Source organism: Sus scrofa, chromosome 12 (assembly GCF_000003025.6).
Source record: "Sus scrofa isolate TJ Tabasco breed Duroc chromosome 12, Sscrofa11.1, whole genome shotgun sequence".
NCBI classification, from domain to species: domain Eukaryota; kingdom Metazoa; phylum Chordata; class Mammalia; order Artiodactyla; family Suidae; genus Sus; species Sus scrofa.
Genome location: NC_010454.4, coordinates 5,781,482 through 5,801,962, shown reverse-complemented (window position 1 = coordinate 5,801,962; position 20,481 = coordinate 5,781,482). Strand labels below are relative to the sequence as shown.

Genomic DNA, 20,481 nt, shown 5'->3' with positions numbered 1-20,481 from the left:
TGCTTCCCCACAGGCCCCTGTGTCACAGCTCAGTGCTGCTCTGCCTCAAGAAGAGGTTTCACCTGGGCCGAATCTACGTACGTATGGGGGACGGGGGCTGGGATCCCCTTTCCCCAGGGCTCCCTAGCACCCCTGGAGTGTCTCCCACCTTCCTGCCCCTCCCTGCGCTGGATGCTGAACCCTCCCTGGGGTCCTGCAGAGCAGGGCAGGGCCGGGCAATCGGAGCCCCTTTCCATTTGCTCCCTCCATGCTCTGATGAGAGCTTCCACTTTCTTCCTAGACCTTTGGGGGGCCTCTCCTGCTCGCTCTGAACCCCCACCGGCCCCTGCCTCTCTTCTCACCCGAAATCCTGGCCAGCTACCACCCCAGGAATGCGCCCAACACCACCCCGTATGTGAATTTGCCCCACCAGCCCTCCGCTCACCCCCCTGGGTGGCTAAGCCCCAGCTTGTCCCATGGATTGAGGTCCCAGGATGGTGTACCCAGGAGGGCCCCAGATGCCCGTCTCTGGCCACCTTCTCATCCCTCACCCTCCTCCCCAGACACATCTTTGCCATCGTGGCATCTGCCTGTAACCTGTCTCAGAGCACTGGGCAGGGCACAGCCATCCTCCTCAGGTGAGTGGTGGCTGCCCTGCCCGGCTGAACCCACAGGCCACGCCGAGGGCCAGGAGTCGGGCGTGTGGGGTCTGCATTTGAAACTGCCGGTCCATTGCTGGGCAGCAGCTCTGGACTTCTTAAGACTGTGCCCTTTGAACATGACGTCTCGGGGACTTTCTGTCTGGTCTCCGTGCCCTGGGTCTCTGTGTCTGCATTCCTGGGAGTTGTCTTGAGGGTGCTGTCACTTCCAGGTGGGCATACCCCCACTTTGGGGCTCAGTGGAGTCGTCCTCTGTGCCTTCCCCTGGAGACCCTGGCAGCCCTCTCCCTCCCACAGTGGGCACAGTGGCTCTGGGAAGACAGAAACTGCCAGAAAGATTGTGCACTTCCTAAGCAGCCTGGAGCAGGAGCAGACGAGGGACAGAGGGTGTCAGGTGAGGGGTAGCTGGCCATTTTCCAGGGACCCAAGAGGAACCATCCTACTCCTTTGGGCCAAGGGGCAGCCCCAGGCGTCGCCTACTGTGGGGGCAGGGTGGGCCGGGATAGGGCCAACCCTCCATGGGCCAGCAGAACTCCCAGGTACATTGTGTCCTTAGCTGAGACACCTGATCAGGGGACACTCGAATGCCCCTCCCCCCTCCAGCTGGACGACATACTGCCCATGCTTGGCAGCTTTGGCCATGCCAAGACAATCCTTAATGCCAACGCTAGCCGCTTCGGCCAGGTCTTGTGCCTCCACCTGCAGCAGTGAGTGATGGGTCTGGGGGGCAGGGGCACCCGTGATCAGCCCCCCCTTACAGGGGTCCAACCCTTGGGTCCAGCCCATGGTGCGTCCGATTCTAAGCGGGGGCCCCCAGGCTGCATGTACCCTGGGCACCCTCACCCAGTGTCCTGTGCCCACAGTGGGGTCATCCTGGGAGCCTCTGTGTCACATTACCTGCTTGAGACCTCAAGAGTGGTGTTTCAGGTAAGACCCATCCTGCTGCTCTGAAAGTGAGAGAGAGGGAGGGGCCCCTGCAAGGGGCCGTGGTCCCTCAGTCCCCAGGCCCACCTTCCCCAGGACTTGTCCTTGTTCCCCTGGGATGCTAGACCAGTCTGCTTCTTCCCCTAAGCCTGTCCTTCTCTCCCGAGGCCCAGGCTGAGCGGAGCTTCCATGTGTTTTATGAGCTGCTGGCAGGGCTGGACCCCAGGGAGCGGGAGCAGCTCTCCCTCCAGGGGCCGGAGACCTACTGCTTTCTGAACCAGGTGGGGGAAGGCCCCCTGGGTGCTGGGCCACAGGGCCTACCTGGGGGGGGTCCCCACGCAGGGTCTGAGGGAGAGGGAGGCTCTGGTGGCTGGTCCCTGCCCCCTCACCTCTGCTGCCCTCTTCAGGGCCAGGCCTGCAGGCTGCAGGGCAAGGAGGATGCTCAGGACTTCACAGGACTGGTGAAGGCCCTGCAGGCGCTGGGCTTGTGCGCCGAGGAGTTGACTGCGGTCTGGGCTGTTCTGGCCACTGTCCTGCAGCTGGGCAACATCTGCTTCTGCTCTTCAGAGGTGAGCTCCCTCTGGAGTTCCCGTTGTAGCTCCGTGGAAACAAACCGGGCTAGTATCCACAAGGATGCAGGTTCGATCCCTGACCTCACTCAGTGGGTTAAGGATCAGGCGTTGCCGTGAGCTGTGGTGTAGGTAACAGACGCGGATCGGATCCCACATTGCTGTGGCTGTAGTGTAGGCTGGCAGCTGCAGCTCTGATTCAACTCCTAGCTTGGGAACTTCCATACGCCGTGGGCACGGCCTTAAAAAGCAAAAAATTAAAATTAAAAAAAAAAAAAGGCGAGCTCCCTCTGAGGCACTGGATTGCTGGTGCATCATTAGAGCAGCCACAGCAACTCCAAACCCTTGTGTGTAGGGGACCACAGAGCCCTGAGTCGTGTTCAGGGCCTCACCACTGCCCTGGGAAGCAGATGGACTCCCGTGGTGTAGATGAGAAAAGTGGGGCCTGGGTCTTTCTGCATCTGTACCAATCCTGTCCCCCTCAGCTGCCACCCTCAGAAGGGGACTTGGCCTTAATCGAGCAGCTATCATGTACCCGCCTTGTGTAAATCACTTTCCGTCTATTTTCTAATTCACGGCTCCTGGCAACGCTGGAGCTTCAAGGGGGTTACTCTCCCTTTAACAGTAGGACGGTGGGGGCTCAGAGAGGGAGAGAGACGTGTCAGGGCCCACCAGCTAGTGGAAGGTCCAGTTGGGATTTTCGCACTGTGGGCCGTCGGGCTCCAGAGCCGGCACCTGCCTGCCCAGATCGACCTCCGCGGGAGCGGGCACCTTGCCAGGCGAAGCCAGGCCCCGTCCCTGCCCCGTGGGATGTGGCCCTTCCCCACGCAGAGCTGTCCCCGCTCCCCACCCCCTCTGTCCAGTGGGAGTCCCAGGAGGTGGCCGCCGTGTCCAGCTGGGCCGAGATCCACACGGCAGCCCGGCTGCTGCGAGTGCCGCCCGAGCGCCTGGAGGGGGCTGTCACCAGGAGAGTCGTGGTGAGCTCGAGGCCTGGGGAGGCGGGGCCTAACCAGACCACCCAAGGCCTGGGGAGCACAGCATGGGCCTCGGGCCTGATGTGCCTCGGACGTATCCTCTGCCCTCTAGGAGACGCCCTATGGCCAGGTTTCGAGATCTCTGCCCCTGGAAAGCGCCATTGATGCCAGGTGGCCCTGGGGGCAGGAGAGAGCTAGACGTGGGCCTGGAGCCCCGCTGCCTGCGGCTCACTCACCACGCCCACAGGGACGCCCTGGCCAAGGCCCTGTACTCACGCCTCTTCGCCTGGCTTCTGAGGAGGACCAACGCACGGCTGGCACCTCCTGGGGAGGGAGGCAGCGTGGTCACTGTCACCGTCGTGGACGTCTATGGCTTTGAGGTCACCCCTTGGGGTGGGGGCCAGGAAGGGGTGCCCGTCTCATCCTGGTTATTTCTGGGGCTCTCAGCCGCTCTCCTGGGGACGGGGACACTCGTGCACTGCTTGCCTGTTGACCATAAGATGGTCCCCGGGTCCGTCTGCCCTGTCCGGTCCTGACATCGCCTCTGGAGAGTTCTGTCCTGCTTGGCCTTGCACAGTCAGGCAGGGCAGGCCCTTGCATGGATCAGCCCACAGCCTCGCCTCTCGTGTACCCAGAGGAGGGGAGAGAGAGATAGAGAATGCCCCAGCTTGCCCTGCGCTTACTAAGCTCTCCATCCGTTTCCAGAAGATGCTGCCTCCTCAGGGCAGGAGGAGAGGGGAGAGCAAGAGGAGGTGGCCCCCTCCTCAGTCCCTGGATGGGCACTGGTCACTGTCCCCTGCTCTCCCTTCCTCTCCAGTGTGTCCTCAGTGACTGTCCCCTCTCTAAGGAGGGGAATGACCATAGCAAGTGTGTGTGTGTGTACGCACATATGCATGCTTGTGTGTGTTTTAAGTCCTGTCAAAACCCCATATAAAGCTACATGAAGTGGCGGCTCTGCTGGGCTTACTGGTAAAGTGCTGGGGGTAGGGCACAGAAGAAGCAGAGAAGCAGCCTGGAAGGCTTCCTGGAGGTGGCAGCCTAGAGCTCTGCTTATGAGGATGTGGGATCCTGATAGCCAGCGAACTAGGTGCTTCCAGACCACAGGGTGGCTGTGACCCGAGGCCCAAGGCTCACAGTGGTGCTGAAGCAGAGGGCAGGGGTGTGGGTTCCTGGAGAGAGAGAGGCCTGACTGGCTGGGGCATGGTGACCTGCACGCTGTGCCAGGGTCTTTGGACTTGACCCTGGAGGCTGCAGCATCAGCCCTGGGACACCATTCCCGCCTAGTGCTGGGGAGGGTGTGGGCAGCCATGGGAAGGGGGTGAAGGGCACCAGGCCTGTGTGCTGACCCCATAGGGGTGCCCACCCTCACTGCCCACGCACCCCCCCAGGCACTGCGGGTCAATGGCCTGGAGCAGCTGTGCAACAACCTGGCCAGCGAGCGCCTACAGCTCTTCTCCAGCCAGATGCTGCTGGCCCAGGAGGAGGTATGGGGAGCTGGGCATGGAGATGGCAGGGGGACACCCAACTATTTCCCAGGACAGAGGTCATCCCTGGTAAAGAGGGGGCACTGCGCTGAGAGCTCTGCCCCAAAGCCCCCCCCCTTGCTGTGGGCCATCTCGGTCCTTCTGAGCCTCAGTGTACCCATCTGTAAGATGGGAGGGCCATCCCGGCCCTGGCTCGGATGAGGCCCCCCGTGAACATGGGGGGTCCCTGTAAGGCAAATGCTGCCTCTTCCCAGGAGGAGCATCGGCGAGAGCTGCTGCCCTGGGTGCCCGTCCCCCAGCCTCCGCGGGAGTCCTGCCTGGGCCTCCTGGCAGACCAGCCCCACAGCCTCCTGGGTATCCTCGATGCCCAGACGTGGCTGTCCCAGGTGAGCCTGCAGTGTTGGGGACAAGGAGCAGGGGGCCCTAATGGCCAGCTTGGACTAGGCAGGGCTTCCCAGGGGAACAATAAGGTACTGAGGTCCTGGGCCCCTGCCCACAGGCCCCAGCACAGCTTGGCAAAGCGATGCCCAAACCAGATTCCCGTCCTTTCTCTGGGTGATCATGAGCCCGATGCCCAAGCTCTCTGGTTCCTCAAGTCCTGGCCACAGAAGGGGAGCAGTAGAGCCTGAAGGGGACTGTGCAGGGCTCCCGAGGGACTGCCTTCCTCCCGCCCCTGTGTCAATAGCTCCCTCGATACGCTCCAGCCTCTCCGTTACTTTCTGTTTTTCTAACACTCGTGTCCACGAGCAAGGACACCGTTTATTTATTCATTGACTCTTTGCCCTGAACTAGACAGAGCTCTGCAAGGGCTAGGCTCCGTCTGAAGGGTTCAAGCCCTGTCCACAGCACCTGGCACGTGTTTAAGTATTCCTTAAATATCAAATGCATGTGCCATGTGCTGTGCTGGAGATTAAAAACATGAGCAAAAATAGACCCATTCTTGCCCTCTTAGAGGCTGCACTATAGCAGGAGAGAGGTATTAGCTAAACACACACACACACAGAATCAAATAAAAAAACCACATCTGTATGGCTCAGTGGGTCAGTATGGGGCCGTGAGGGCATGCCAGGGGTTTGATTCTTCTCGAGGATCCAAGGCCATAGAAGCCAAATACGAAATGACCTCTCTTTCCCCAATTAGAGGTCGAAAATGAGAGGTGAAAAATAACGGTGAAATACTCAAACGTGATGATAGTTCATTGATCAATGTAATAGGAACATTAAAGTATCATTCACTTCTCTTTCTTGGCCACACCGACTGCATGGGGATGTTTCCCACCCTGGGATCGAACCCACGCTGCCTCAGAGGCAAAGCGGGATCCTTAACCCGCTGGGTCACAGCAGGGACTCCTAACATTCATTTCCTAACAGTCACACATATTTGCAATCCCTCATTAGGTAAACAGGGTGTTCATTCATAAATGATTGCTTTCCCCAGTTCGTAATGTTTCATGGAGTGTTATTGAAACTGGTCCCAGGAGTCTTTGATGTCTGGGACCCTCTGACCTAGGCTGACACACTCAGCCCTGCCTTGAGTCTCCATCATTTGAAAGAGCACTTTTCAAGGCGGTGTTGGGTGTTGATCCTGGAATTATTTCTCCAAGCGGCAGGTTCCTCTTCCTAAATAAGTTCCCAAGTATTTGTTGTTTAAGTTCCTAAGCTCCAGAAAGTAACCTCTTACTCGGTGGCTTTTTAAAAGTGTCTTTGACAGATTTGTTTAGAAACACCTGTCGGAATTCCTCAGTGGCTCCGTGTGTTAAGGATCCCGCATTGTTGCTGCTGTGATGTGGGTTTGATCCCTGGCCCAGGAACCTCCACATGCCACGGGGTGGGGGGGAACACCTGTAATTGTGAGATGAGACTCCCGGGAGTGATTGCTAAATTTGCCTTCCATCCCCTGGGCTCATTTCTTTCCAATGATTACATCAGGAGTCCTCTGAGCCACCAAAGCGCCTATTGGCCTATTGGCCGAGGTGGTTTCTGTGTGCGAGGCTGCTGTATCTTTCTCAAGCGGAAACTGATTGTTCAGAATGGTCCCGGGGGAGTTCCCATTGTGGCACAGTGGAAACAAATCTGACTTGTATCCATGAGGACGCAGGTTCAATCCCTGGCCTCTCTCAGTGGGTTAAGGATTCAGCGTTGCCGTGAGCTGAGGTGTAGGTCACAGACATGGCTTGGATCCTGCATTGCTGTGAGCTGTGGTGTAGGCCGCAGCTGTAGCTCCAATTCAACCCCTAGCCTGGGAACCTCCATATGCCTTGGGTGCAGCCCTAAAAAACAAAAATAAAAAATTGTCCATGGAACAGAGGCCACGCTCTTTGTAAAGAAGCAGATATGAGCGACTCTTCCTGAAAAAGAAGTTTGGCGCCCAAAGCTCCCCTTTTGCTGCATGTCTGTGGTTTGGGGGCCGGGAGGAAGCTCAGTCCCAGCGGGAGAACAGCCCCTGCAAAGGGCTGAGCAGCTCTTGCTCTTATCAGGCCACGGACCATACCTTCCTCCAAAAGTGCCACTACCACCACGGCGACCACCCGCTCTACGCTAAGCCCCAGCTGCCCCTTCCTGTCTTCACTGTGCGGCATCTCGCCGGGACCGTCACATACCAGGTATCAGGGTGGATCCGTGAGGGCGGCGTGACCCTGACAGGTGAGGGGGGAGAGTGGGGAGGCCTCTTCCTGGCCCTCAGCCTCACCCAGCACAGGATTTCCTGAGGTCTTGGTGAGCGTTGGGAGGCGGGGGGAGTCGAGGCCTGGGGACCCTCCAGCCCAAGAGGGGCAGAGCATAGGGGTGGGTCCTGGCCCTGATAACCTCAGCCAGTTGACTTCTTCTGAGCCACCATTGCCTCGTCTGTAAAATGGGAATGGGAGCCTGTCCTGCAGCATCGTCCTGCAGGTTAACACAACTACGGGGAAATGGCAGGGCAGGTGCCTGGCGTGGGTGCTCCCTGAAGGCGCTGTCCCCTCCCCCTTGTGGTAACTCGACACCCACCCAGGAGGAGAGTTGCTGAGGCCAGGGGGCCTGGTACAAAGGGTAGGACTGTGTGACTTGTTTGAGGTGGGATAAGTCAGGTGGGCTTCCTGGAGGAGGTGACACGCTCTCATTGTAGAAGCAAACATATGAACTAGCCAGGAGTTACTCAAACAAGAAACACAAGGAGTAGATGTCCATTATACCTCAAAAAAAATCAACGTATGGAAAAAAAAAAAAAAAAACCACAAGGAGATTGAATGAAAGAAAACTGAGGGAGTTCCCATCGCGGCTCAGCGGCTTGGGAACCCCGACATCGTCTCCATGAGGATGAGAGTTCGATCCCTGGACTCTCTCTGTGGGTTAAGGATCCGGCGCTGCCACAAAAGTTCAGCACACGTCACAAGTGTGGCTTGGATTCTGCAGTACCACAAGCTGAGGCATGGGCACAGATGCGGGTCCGATCCCGTGCTGCTCTGGCTGTGGTGTAGGCCTGCAGCTGATTTGACCCCGGGGCCAGGAGTTTCCATGTGCCGCAGGTGTGGCCATTAAAAAAAAGACAAAAAAAAAAACCCAGAAAACTATGAAACTGTAGCATTGAAAGTCACGAAAAAAGACCAAAATGGAGGAACGAGCCACGTTCCTGTTGAGCAGCCTGTATTTGCGCTTTCCCAGTTCATCTAGAAAAGTCGTGCAAGTCCAGGCAATGCTCCAATGAGTTTTTTACGAGAGAAGAAGAAATAGGTTTTCACAAAATTATCCTGAAGCATAGGCGTTCCCGCTGTGGTGCAACAGGATCGGTGGTGTCTCTGGAGTGCTGGGACATAGGTTCAATCCCTGGCTTGGCATAGTGGGTTAAGGATCTGGCAATGCTGCAGCTGTGGCATAGGTTGCAACTGGCCCATATGCTAGGGGGCAGCCAAAAAAGAAAAAAAAAATTCTGTAGTATAATCTGGAAGAGAAATGCATGAGACGAGCCAATAAGATACTGAAAATCAAAGGATTATGGAGGAATTTCCTCTATCAGATATTAACACATTTTAAAGTTCTAGTAATTAGAAGAGTATGGGAGCTCCCCTGTGGTGCGGCAGCTTAAGCATTTGGCTAAATAAATTAATGTGGTAAAACACACGTAACAAAAAATTTACCATTTCAACCATTTCTAAGTGATTTTACTTTTTTTTTTTTTTTTCTTTTTAGGGCCATACCCACAGCATATGGAAGCTCCCAGGCTAGGGGTCTAATCAAGGCTGTAGCTGCCGGTCTACACCAGAGCCATAGCAACACAGGATCTGAGCCGTGTCGGCGAGCTACACCACAACTCACAACAACGCCGGATCCTTAACCCACTGAGCAAGGCCAGGGATCGAACCCGCAACCTCGTGGTTCCCACAACTCATGGTTCCTAGTTGGATTCATTAACCACTGAGCCACGACGGGAACTCCATTAAATACACTCATGATGTTGTATAACCAGCACTACAATCCTTTTCCAGAACTTTTTTTCATCCCAAACAAAACTCTGTGCCCATTAAATATTAACTCCCTAATTCCCCACCTCCAGCCTCTGGTCATAGCTAATTTTTCTGTATCTTATAAATTTGCCTATTCCAGGCATCTTATGTCAGTGGAATCATAACACACACAATCCTTGTGTGTCTGACCTATTGCACTAAGCATACTATTTCCAAGATTCATCCATGATGTAGCACATATCAGAATTCCCTTCCTTTTTACGGCCAAATAATATTCTATTGTATGGAGGCCACATTTTGATTATCCGTCATCCACTGGAGGACACTTACTCTGTTTCCACCCTTTGGCTCTTTTGAACTGTGCTGCTGTGAACATGTGTGTACAAGTAACTGCTCAAGTCTCTGCTTTCAATTTTTTTTTTCTTTTTTGTTTTTTAGGGCCACATCCATGGCACATGGAGGTTCCCAGGCTAGGGGCTGAATTGGAGCTACAGCTGCCAGCCTACATCACAGCCACAGCAACACGGGATCCAAGCCGTGTCTATGAGACCTACACCACAGCTCACAGCAATGCTGGATCCTTAACCCACTGAGCGAGGCCAGGAATCAAACTCGCATCTTCATGGATCCTAGTCGGTTCATTAACTGCTGAGCCATGAAGGGAGCTCCTCTGCTTTCAGTTCTTTTGCATATTTACCTAGGAGTGGGTGTGCTGGGTCACGTGGTAATTCTGTGTTTCCTTTTTGAGGAGTCATCAAACCACTTTCCTCAGTGGCTGCTCCATTTTATACTCCCACCAGGAATGCCCGGGGATCCCAGTTTCTCTGCATCCTTGCCAGTACTTGTTATTTTCCACCTTTTTTTTTTTTTTTTTTTTTTTGTCTTTTTAGGGCTGCACCTGCAGGATATGGAGGTTCGCAGGCTAGGGGTCCAATCAGAGCTGTAGCTGCCAGCCTACGCCACAGCAACACCAGATCCAAGCCACATCTGCGACTTACACCACAGCTCACGGCACCCCTGGATCCTTAACCCACTGAGCGAGGCCAGGGATTGAACATGTGTCCTCATGAAAACGAGCCGGATTCATTTCCAATGCTCTGCAGCGGGAGCTCCTGCCTCTCTTTGAGTGGAGTTGTTTTTGTCCTTGTTGAGGTGTAAGAGTTCTCTGCATAATCCGGATATCAATCCCTTATCCAATCTGTGCATATGGAGGTTCCCAGGCTAGGGGTCCAATCGGAGGTATAGCTGCCAGCCTATCGCCAGAGCCACCAAAATGCTAGCTCCGAGCCACATCTGCGATTGACACCACAGCTCAGGGCAATGCCAGATCCTTAACCTGAGCGAGGCCAGGGATGGAACCCGCAACCTCATGGTTCCTAGTTGGATTTGTTTCCGCTGCGCCACGACGGGAACTCCACCTTTCACTCGCTTAATACTACATTTTAATGCACTGTAGTTTTTCATTCAGATGTAATCGAGGCTTTACCTAATTTTTCTTCTGTTGCCTGTGCTTTTAGGAAATCATCGCCAAGTCCAATGCCATGAAACTTTCTCCCTTGGTTTTCTTCCAAGAGTTTTATAGCTCCAGGTCTTACCTAGAGGTCTTTGATCCATTCATTTTGAGTGAATTTTGGTATATGGCCTGAGATAAGCGCCCAACTTCAAAGGTGCCTTTAACTCGGAGGGGAGAGGCTGGACTCTGACAAAGGGACAGGCCTCCACACCCGGCCTTCCCTCCTTGGCTTCCCCTCCTGAGCCCACATTATATCTTGCAGGTTCACAAGTTTTTAAACAGAAACCGGGATGGCCTTGACCCTGCCGTGGTGGAAATGCTCGCCCAGAGCCGGCTCCAGGTGCCTCTGCCAGACCCCCCCAAACTCTGTCCCCCCATTCTGCTCTCCTCACCCACACAGACTTGGCCAGGGGCTTGCCTTCACGATACTGGCACCTTGAACCTTTGGCTGGCCCAGCCTGGCTCCCCGGGGGGCAGACGGGCCCAGGTGAGCCAGCTGGGCGCCTTTTGACCCCACAGCTGGTGGGCAGCCTGTTCCAGGAAGCAGAGCCTGAGTCCAGGGGAGGTCGAGGCAAACCCACACTGGCCTCTCGCTTCCAGCGTTCCCTGGGGGACCTCATAGCCCAGCTTGGCAGGTGAGAATAGTGCCCCCCCGACCCCTGACCCCAGGGAGATTGAGTGGGGGGCCAGTCTGTGCTCAGTGACCTTCCTCCACCCCCCAGGAGCCATGTCTATGCCATCCAGTGTCTCAGCCCCAACCCGGGGAAGGTGAGCTCTCTCAGCGCCTGGCCCTGCCCTTCGCAGCCACCCTCACCCTCCTCGTGCCCTGCCCCTCGGCCCCCACGCTTTGAGCTCCCCCCGCCCCCGACTCCAGCTGTCCCGGGCTCTGTCCCCATGGCCACAGCTTCCGGGCCTCTTTGATGTGGGGCACGTGGCAGAGCAGCTGCGCCAGGCGGGCATCCTGGAGGCTGTGTGTACCCGCAGCGCCAATTTCCCCATCCGTGTGCCCTTCCGGCTCTTCCTGGCCAGGTAGGGGCCCAGGATGGGGGCAGGCAAGCATGCGGGTGCTTCAGGGCCAGGACTCCCTAGGAAGGCCGACTGGGGGACTGGGGCTCCTTCAGGCTGGAGCCGGACCCACCTCCCCAGGGACCTGGGCCTGACGTCCAACCATCCCTCCCTCCCTCCCTTCTCTCTCCTTCCATCCCTGCTTCCTTTCGTCTTCATCACCCCTGTACCCCTCCACGCATTCACCCGCCCCTCCTCCTTTGAGCGAAACTCTCCTGGGTGCCCAGCACATAGTAGGTGCTTTCCAAAGCATTGTTGAATGACTTACTGACTGAATAGAGCCCAAGGGGCTCGGGTATCAAATGAGTGTGGAGAACGGTCCCTGCTTTGCTTGTTCCGACCTCAGTTCTCTGACCTTGGGGCAGGTTCCGGGCCCTGAGGACAGAGGGGCAGGGAGAGCTCTCTGACAGGGAGCAATGTGGCGCTATCCTAAGCCAGGTGCTCGGGGCTAAATCCGACCTCTGTCACCTGGGAGCCACCCAGGTGCGTGATGCCTACCTGCAGGGTGGTGGGCATGGCTGGAAAGGGGGAGGAGCATTCTGGCACTTACTCAGCATTTGGTGGTCCCTCTGGGTGGCGGGGAGATTTGGGGTGGGGCTGGCTGTCCTGGGCACCCCAATAGAATCGAAGGAAGGAGGCTGAAGCATTGGGAGAAAGATGGGGGGCCCTGGCCACTTGGTACCCAGCCTGGCTTGCCTCCAGCCCAAACCTGTGCCCCCAGGTTCTGCTGCGAGAGCCAGGCTGGCAGCAGCTGGAGCAGCACCGGGCCGAGCAGCGCACCCAGGCCCTGCTCACCCTGCACCGAGGCCTCCGTGTCTGCATCTCCTGCCAGCGCCTCCGTCTCTTGCCACGGATGCAGGCTCGCGTGCGTGGGCTCCAAACCAGGTCTGCAGGGTGGGGTGAGGCTGTAAGCCTCCTCCAAGGTGGTGGGGGCGGGTCGTAGGACCTTGAGGCAAGTCTGCCTGCATCCCATTGGCACTGGACTCTTCTTGACAGCATCCCCACCCATACCGTCTCTGCTTGAATACCCTCTGTCACAAGCAGCTCATTACCTGTCAGGGCTACTCAAATCTGCAGTCTTTTAAAAAAAATCTTCTGGAGTTCCCATCGTGGCGCAGTGGTTAACGAATCCAACTAGGAACCATGAGGTTGCGGGTTCAGTCCCTGCCCTTGCTCAGTGGATTAACAATCCGGCGTTGCCATGAGCTGTGGGGTAGGTTGCAGACGCGGCTCAGATCCTGCGTTGCTGTGGCTCTGGTGTAGGCCGGTGGCTACAGCTCCAATTCAACCCCTAGCTTGGGAACCTCCATATGCCGCAGAAGCGGCCCAAGAAATAGCAAAAAGACAAAAAAAAAAAAAAAAAATCTTCTAATGTTTTTGGCTGTACCCATGGCCTGTGGAAGGTCTTGGGCCAGGGATCAAACCTGCGACCCAGGCCACTGAAATGACAGCATCAGATCCTTAGCCTGCTGAGCCGCCAGGGAACTCCTCAAATCTGTGGTCTCGACTCCTTGACTATTCTTTTTTTTTAGTCTGTTCTCCACTCTGCATCAAGAATACTCTTTTAGGAGTTGCTGTCATGGCTCTAGTGGCTAACAAATCCGACTAGGAACCATGAAGTTGCGGGTTCGATCCCTGGCCTCGCTTAGTGGGGTAAGGATCCGGCATTGCTGTGAGCTGTGGTATAGGTCACAGATGCGGCTCAGATCCCATTTGGCTGTGGCTGTGGCTTAGTGTAGGCCAGCAGCTACAGCTCCGATTCGACCCCTAGCCTGGGAACCTCCACATGTCGTGGGTGCAGGCCTAGAAAAGACAAAAAGACAAAAAAAAAAAAAAAAAAAAGAATACTTTTAAAAGGGTGACTTGGGAGTTCCTGTTGTGTGGCGCAGCTGGTTAAGAACCTGACACAGTGTCCTCGCTCAGCGGGTTAAGGATCCGGCATTGCCGCAAGCTGCGGTGTAGGTCATAGATGGGGCTCGGATCCGCGTTGCTGTGGCTGTGACATAGGCTGGTGGCTGGGGGTTTCCAATTCGACCCCTAGCCTGGGAACCTCCATATACCGTAGGTGTGACAATAAAAAGAAGGACTAGCAAGTGTGACTCAGGTTGTGTGAGGCCCTGCCTACCCCTCCCGCCTCAATTCAGGGCAGCCGTTTCCACTCCAGGCTCTTGGCCTCCTTGGTCTGCCGATGCTCCCTCGGCCGTCTCACCTGTCAGCTCCGCCCTGCCTCCCCTTCACCGCCCACCTGCCGCGTCCGCCGGCGGCTGTGGGTGGACCATCTTCTCCGTCCAGCCCGGGCCAGATGCTGGCGACGCAGGGGCGAAGGCAGAGATGGTGCCTCCCAGGCCAGCTGGGGAGTCAAATGCAGCTGGTAAACCAGCTGCTGTCCCCCCAAAGGGGATTGTTAAAGCACTGAGAACAAAATGACAGCAGAGCCGTGGACACCACAGAAGCCCTGCAGAGGGGGTACCCCTCACCTCTGTTTCCAAAACATTTTCTTCTTCTTCCTTTTTTTTTTTTTTTGTTGTTGTTGTTGTTGTTGTTGTTGTTGTTGTTGTTTTAGGACCGTACCCATGGCATATGGAGGTTCCCAGGCTAGGGGTCCAGTCGGAGCTACAGCTGCCGGTCTACACCACAGCCACAGCAACACAGGATCCAAGCCATGTCTGTGACCTACACCACAGCTCACAGCAACGCCGGATCCTTAACCCACTGAGCGAGGCCAGGGATCGAACCCTCGTCCTCGTGGATACTAGTTGGGTTTGTTAACCACTGAGGCACGACGGGAACTCCTCCAAGCCATTTTCATCACCAGCAGGAACTCTGTAACTGGTTCAGCAGCGATTCCCCGCTCGCCCTTCCCTCTCGCCCTGGGTAACCTCTCGTCTACTTTCTGTTTCTGTGAGTTTGCCTGGTTGAGATATGTCATCTAAGTTGACTCATGCAATATTTCCTTCTGTTTTTTTGCCTGTGACACTTGGAAGTTCCTGGGCCAGGGATTGAACCCATGTCACAGCAGTGACAATGAGGGGGTTTTAACCCACTGCACCACAAGGGAACTCCCCCAGTATTTCCCTTTCTGTCTGGCTTACTGCACGAAGTAGAACGTTGTCAGGGTTCATTCATGTCAGAACATGGGTCAGGACCTCCTGTCTTTTTTCTGGCTGAAATTGGTTTCATTGCTTGGATGGCCGGAAGGACAGGTGGTCTGAACCCAGGTAGTCAGCTCCAGAGTCTCAGATCTTTTTTTTTCTTTTTATCTTTTTGCCTTTTCTAGGGCCGCTCCTGAGGCATGCGGAGGTTCCCAGGCTAGGGGGTCGAATCGGAGCTGTAGTCACCGGCCTACGCCAGAGCCACAGCAACATGGGATCTGAGCCGCATCTGCTACCTATACCACAGCTCACGGCAACGCCGGATCCTTACCCCACTGAGCGAGGCCAGGGATCAAACCTGCAACCTCATTCATGGTTCCTAGTCGGATTCGTTAACCACTGCACCACGATGGGAACTCCCAGAGTCTCAGATCTTAATCCATGTGCTCAGTAGCTTCTTGGTTTACCTGATCTCCTTTTTCTTTTACTTCTTTGGTCCTTTTAGGGCCGCCCCTGCGGCATATGGAAGTTCCCAGGCTAGGGGTTGAATTGGAGCTGCAGCTGCCGGCCTACACCACAGCCACAGCAATGTGAGATCTGAGCCACTTCTGAGACCTATGCTGCAGCTTGCAGCAACACTGAATCCTTAACTCACTGAGTGAGGCCAGGAATTGAACCCGCATCTTGAGGGATACTAGTCTGGTTCTTAACCCGCTGAGCCACAAAGGGAACTCCCACCTTCTCTTCTTCCAAAGTGTCCTATCTTTGCCTGTTGCTTCTGTTAACGGGGGGACTCCCCTGGGGTGAGAGGTTGCCTTCGTGTCTGGGTCTGGGGGGCTCAGATACTGGGGCTAAGTTTGGACTCCTCACTATCCCCTCTTGGCCTCCAGGAAGAGCTGCCTCCGGCGGCGGGCGGCCCTGGGGCAGGTGAACGCCATCCTGTTGGTGGCCCGGCCCCTGCTCAGGAGACGGCAGAGACGACAGGTGAGGCGTGTGGATGGGGTTGCTGGTCCCCGGGCAGCTCAGCGTAGGTGAGCCCAACCCCGATGGTGCCCGCGCTCCAAGCCCAGCCAAGGGCCGAGGGCAGCCTGTGGCCTCCGGGCAGTCATTGGCTTCCTTCGCACCTGCCCACCCCCAGGGCCTGACTCTCCCCTCCCTGGGGGGGCCCTTCCCATCCTCTCCAGCCTCCCACCCTGGGCTGCGCCCCTCTCTTGCCTGATGACTCTAATTTGAGGGCCATAAAGCAGCTCAAAGGGCAGTGCCCACATGCACCCCCCCCCGGCTGGCCCCTCCCTGGCTGGACTTTGTCCCCTGGGACCATTCCTTCCCTTCTTCCTGCCCTTCTTCCTGCCCTCCTCCCAGTGCCCTGGCAGACGGGCAGTGACACCCACGGCGCTTAGGCTGGTAAGGGCTCCAGAGGGCTGGGGGCAGACAGCTGGCCCCCCGTGGCTCTGCCCTGGGGTTCCTCCGCCGCTGGAGTCGGGGCCTCTCTAGGGCAGGAGGGGCAGCTGGACTGCCGGGCTGGGGAGGAGCCTCTAGGGAGCCCGTGGCGACGCCTCACAGGTCATCTGCTCCTCCTGCCTGCCCTCAAACAGCTTGGGCATCGACGTGGCTGGCATAGCGGCGGGGCCGCCGAGAAGGTGCCGAGCATGGTAGGTGCCTGGAAGCTGGAGGGGGTTTTGCTGGGTCGTGAGCCTGCTGAATCTGGCATGGCTTGAGGGAAGGCTAGGGGCCCCAGGGGCACCGCGATGGCTCCTGTCCCTCAGGCGCATCCATTGTGCCCCCCCAAGAAGAGGACCGGGGTGCCCTTGGCTTCCCCCTGAGTGCTCCGGGGCCCCGCCTGTTTGAGTGTCCAGGACTAGAGTCCTTGGTCTTCAGAGGGGAAGTTAATAGCCCTGGGGCAAGGCGGGCCCCTGGGTCTCACTTCCTGGTCCCTTGCTTGTCTCTGCCAGGAGCTGGGGCGCTTGGAGATCCCAGCCGAGCTGGCTGTCATGCTGAAGACAGCAGAAGGCGAGTCTCCGTGGCTGCCGTCCCTGCTGCGACCCCCTCGTGCCCGGAGCATCTGTCCCTGTGACCCTTCCCTCTGATGCTCCAGGCCTGCCCCCGCCCCCCCCACTTCCAGCTCCCTCTGTGCGGGGCTGGGGGCTGATGGTGGGAGGCGGAGGCTGTGCCAGTCAGGCGGCTTACCTGGGCGTTTCTGGGCTGCCTCTGTTGTCCTCCAGGCCGCCAGCACGCCCTGGCCCAGAGCATCACTGAGTCCCTGCCCCCGGAAGTGCCTGCGCGGCCCAACCTGGCCCTCCCGCCCAACATCGACCAGTTCCCCTTCTCCAGCTTCATCTCCACCGGCTTCCAGGTGGGCCTCGGTGCCTCCTGGCTGGCACCCATGTTCCCCAGATATTAGCCCCTGTCAGGTGGAAGCTGGGTCTATCTTCCTTTCTCCAAACCCCACCCCACCCACCAACACCCCCACCCCTGTGGTGGGGGCTGTGGGTGCAGATGCTTTGCTTGGGGAGAATCTCTTGAACCCAAATGTCTCTCTCTCTTATTCTTTTTAGGGCCGCACCTGTGGCATATGGAGGTTCCCAGGCTAGGGGTCGAATCGGAGCTGTAGCCACCAGCCTACGCCAGAGCCACAGCAATGCAGGATCTAAGCCGTGTCTGTGACCTACACCACAGTTCACGGCAACGCCGGACCCTTAACCCACTGAGCGAGGCCAGGAATCGAACCTGCGTCCTCATGGATACTAGTCAGGTTTTGAACCCAAATGTCTCTTATTGTTACTTATCTGTGACCCACACTTTGTTACACCTGCGGCTGCCCAGCCATTGAAGCCGTGTTCGTTAAAGCGTGTGTAATGACAAGGCAGAGTGTCCGGGCTGCGATGATGGAAACAAAAGCAGGATTCAAATTCGCACCTGGAGGAGTTTCCGCTGTGGCTCGGTGGAAACAAACCCCACTTAGTGTCCATGAGGACATGGATTCAATCCCTGGCCTTGCTCAGTGGGTTAAGGATCTGGCTTTGCCACAAGCTCTGGTGTAGGTCACAGATGTGGCTTGGATCTGGCGTGGTTATTGGCTGTGGTGTAGGCCAGTAGCTACAGCTCCAATTCAACCCCTAGCGTGGGAACCTCTGTATGCTGCAGATGCAGCCATAAAAACATAGTAATAATCGCACATAGAGTGGGATCCCAGTTTGGTTAAGAACTGGGCGAGGTGGGTGGGGATGTGTGTCCACATAGAAAGTAAGACCAGAACGAGAGAAGCTAAAACGTTGCTGTGGTCACATCTGGCAAATGGTGGTTTTTATTCTCCATTCTTTTCCATTGCCTTTTTTTTTTTTTAATTATTTTTTTTTTTCCTTTTTAGGGCCACCCTCATGGCATATGGAGGTTCCCAGGCGTGGGGTTGAATCGGAGCTACAGCTGCCGGCCTCCACCACAGCTCACAGCAACCCCAGATCCGTAACCCACTGAGCGAGGCCAGGGATTAAACCCACAGCCTCGTGGTTCCTAGTCGGATTCGTTTCGGCTGTGCCACGACGGGAACTCCCTATTCTTTTTGTTGTTGTTGTTGTTATTGAAATATAATTGATTTATGATGTTGTGTGAGTTTCAGATACAGCAAATTGATTCCATTATATATGTGTATATTTATTCTTTAGATTCTTTATTATCAGAGGTTATTAAGATATTGCCTGTGCTCTGCAGTAGGTCCGTGTGGGTTTCCTATTTTATATACAGTAGTGTGTGTATTTTAATCTCAAGCTCCTAATTTTCCCTCCCTCCTCCGTGTTTTCTGCATGTCCAGGCTTTCATTTTCTAATGAGAAAGAACAAACTGAGATGTATTTTTAAGATGGCTTTCCTCGCCAGCCCCTCTTCCTGTCGCAGGGCGCATGCTCCCCTCCCCTGGGGCTCCCCTGGGGCTCCCGTGGGGCTGTGTCCGGCGGGGCAGCACAGACCAGCCCTGCTCAGGTGCCCCGTCACCCTCCCTTTTTGCAGGAGCCATCCCTGCCCCACCCTGGGCAGCTGCTGGCCAAGCCCTTGACCCGGCTGGACGGTGACAGCCCTCAGCATGCCCTGGATATCAACAAGGTGGTGAGTGACACACGGGGAGAGGACAGGGTGTGTCCCGGGCCGGGGATGCTGGCTGGGCACAGGAAGCCCTGCATGGCCGGCCGGCCTCGCCTCGTTTTGTGTCTGCAGATGCTGCGGTTCCTGGGGGACGGGTCCCTGCTGCCCTGGCAGGAGCAGACGATGGGTCAGTACCTGGTGCGGCAGGGCCAGCGCCGGCCGGGGCTGCGGGACGAGCTCTTCAGCCAGCTGGTGGCCCAGCTCTGGCACAATCCGGACGAGCAGCAGAGTCAGCGCGGCTGGGCCCTCATGGCCATCCTGCTCAGCGCTTTCCCGCCAAGGCCCACCCTGCAGAAGCCGCTGCTCAAGTAAGATGCCCGTGGGTGGGAGCCCCGTGGGTGGGGTTGGCGGGCCGCCCCGCCCCCACAGCAGCTTTGTGCTGTGCCCGCAGGTTTGTGTCTGACCAGGCCCCCAGGGGCATGGCAGCGCTGTGCCAGCACAAGCTGCTGGGGGCCCTGGAGCAGACGCAGCTGGCCCCTGGGGCTGCACGGGCTCACCCACCCACCCAGCTCGAGTGGACGGCCGGATGGAGGCGGGGCCGCATGGCGCTGGACGTTTTCACCTTCAACGGTGATGCTCAGGCCTCCCCAGGCCCACAGAGGAGCCTGCCCTGCACCCCTGCCCTCCCAAGACCCCCTCCCCGCCTAGCCCTCCCGTTGCATGCCCTGTGACCCTGACCTCCCTTGGAACCCCCATGGGACCATGGCCCCTTCCCCTCGGGGGGACCCTGCCCCCCCTCACTCTTGCCCCACCTCGTCCCCACAGAGGAGTGCTACTCGGCCGAGGTGGAGTCCTGGACCACGGGCGAGCAATTTGCCGGGTGGATTCTGCAGAGAAGGTGGCGGGGGGCCTGGGCTGGGGCGGTGGGGGGGTGGTGGCCAACACTGACCCTTGTCCCCTCCTCCTCCTGTGTCCTCATCCTCCCGCCAAGCACCTCCTGCAGCTGCTCCTGCAGGCCCAAGGCCAAAGCCAGCTCCCTAGAGTGGGTGGAGGTGAGGGGCTGGGGCAGGTGGGCAGGGTCCAGACAGTAGATTCAGGATGGAGAGCAAGCAGAGAGCGTATCACTAGATCTGGGCCAGACTCGAGCTAAGCAGGTGAACAGACAAGAGCATCAGAGCCGATGCAGAAGTCGAGGCCTGAGCAGCAAAAAAAGACCACGCTCTCTCTGAGGGAAACCGGGTCCTCAGCCAGGTTCCTGTCCCCTTCCGCAGCCCCCTCCCCCCGGCCCGCCCTCACATCCTTGCCCCCTCCAGATGGTCATCTGCATGGCTGACCGCCCCCCTGCTAACTCCCTTGTCTCGCCCAGAGGCCTGGACACGCCCCCGCGTGGTTGGTCTGTGTCACTGCACTCCAGGGACTCCTGGGAAGACTTGGCTGGCTGCGACTTCGTGCTGGACCTCATCGGCCAGATAGAGGACCTAGGGGACCCGGCCAGTCCCCACAGCTACCCCATCGCCCCCCATGGCCCGTAGGTGCCACCCCAACACCCCTGCCCTGGCCTTGTCCTGTCCCTATCCTGTCATACATAACCCCCACAGCCTCTGTACCCTGGGGTTCACAGATGCTGCCACAGGCCCAGCCCAGCCCCCCCAAGCCTCCTCATACCCCGTGTGAGCAGCTTGTATACCTTGCCTCAGCCCGGGCACCCCTC

The 20,481-nt window shown here is 57.2% G+C and overlaps 1 protein-coding gene across 1 annotated transcript in view; it reads left to right on the top strand.

Moving 5' to 3' along the window:
• Positions 1-20,481, top strand: part of MYO15B (myosin XVB) — a 34,998-nt gene that overhangs the window by 3,174 nt on the left and 11,343 nt on the right. The window contains 29 exon segments of the mRNA XM_021068071.1: positions 14-77; positions 281-390; positions 543-617; positions 936-1,032; positions 1,242-1,345; positions 1,502-1,565; positions 1,730-1,843; positions 1,970-2,131; positions 2,995-3,108; positions 3,218-3,276; positions 3,353-3,485; positions 4,494-4,589; positions 4,844-4,975; positions 7,066-7,191; positions 10,803-10,880; positions 11,060-11,175; positions 11,263-11,308; positions 11,445-11,569; positions 11,971-12,088; positions 12,327-12,490; positions 15,588-15,681; positions 16,293-16,349; positions 16,650-16,707; positions 16,920-17,050; positions 18,699-18,794; positions 18,903-19,138; positions 19,222-19,400; positions 19,596-19,668; positions 20,137-20,298. Of these exon segments, the coding sequence (XP_020923730.1) occupies positions 14-77; positions 281-390; positions 543-617; positions 936-1,032; positions 1,242-1,345; positions 1,502-1,565; positions 1,730-1,843; positions 1,970-2,131; positions 2,995-3,108; positions 3,218-3,276; positions 3,353-3,485; positions 4,494-4,589; positions 4,844-4,975; positions 7,066-7,191; positions 10,803-10,880; positions 11,060-11,175; positions 11,263-11,308; positions 11,445-11,569; positions 11,971-12,088; positions 12,327-12,490; positions 15,588-15,681; positions 16,293-16,349; positions 16,650-16,707; positions 16,920-17,050; positions 18,699-18,794; positions 18,903-19,138; positions 19,222-19,400; positions 19,596-19,668; positions 20,137-20,298 (3,183 nt within the window).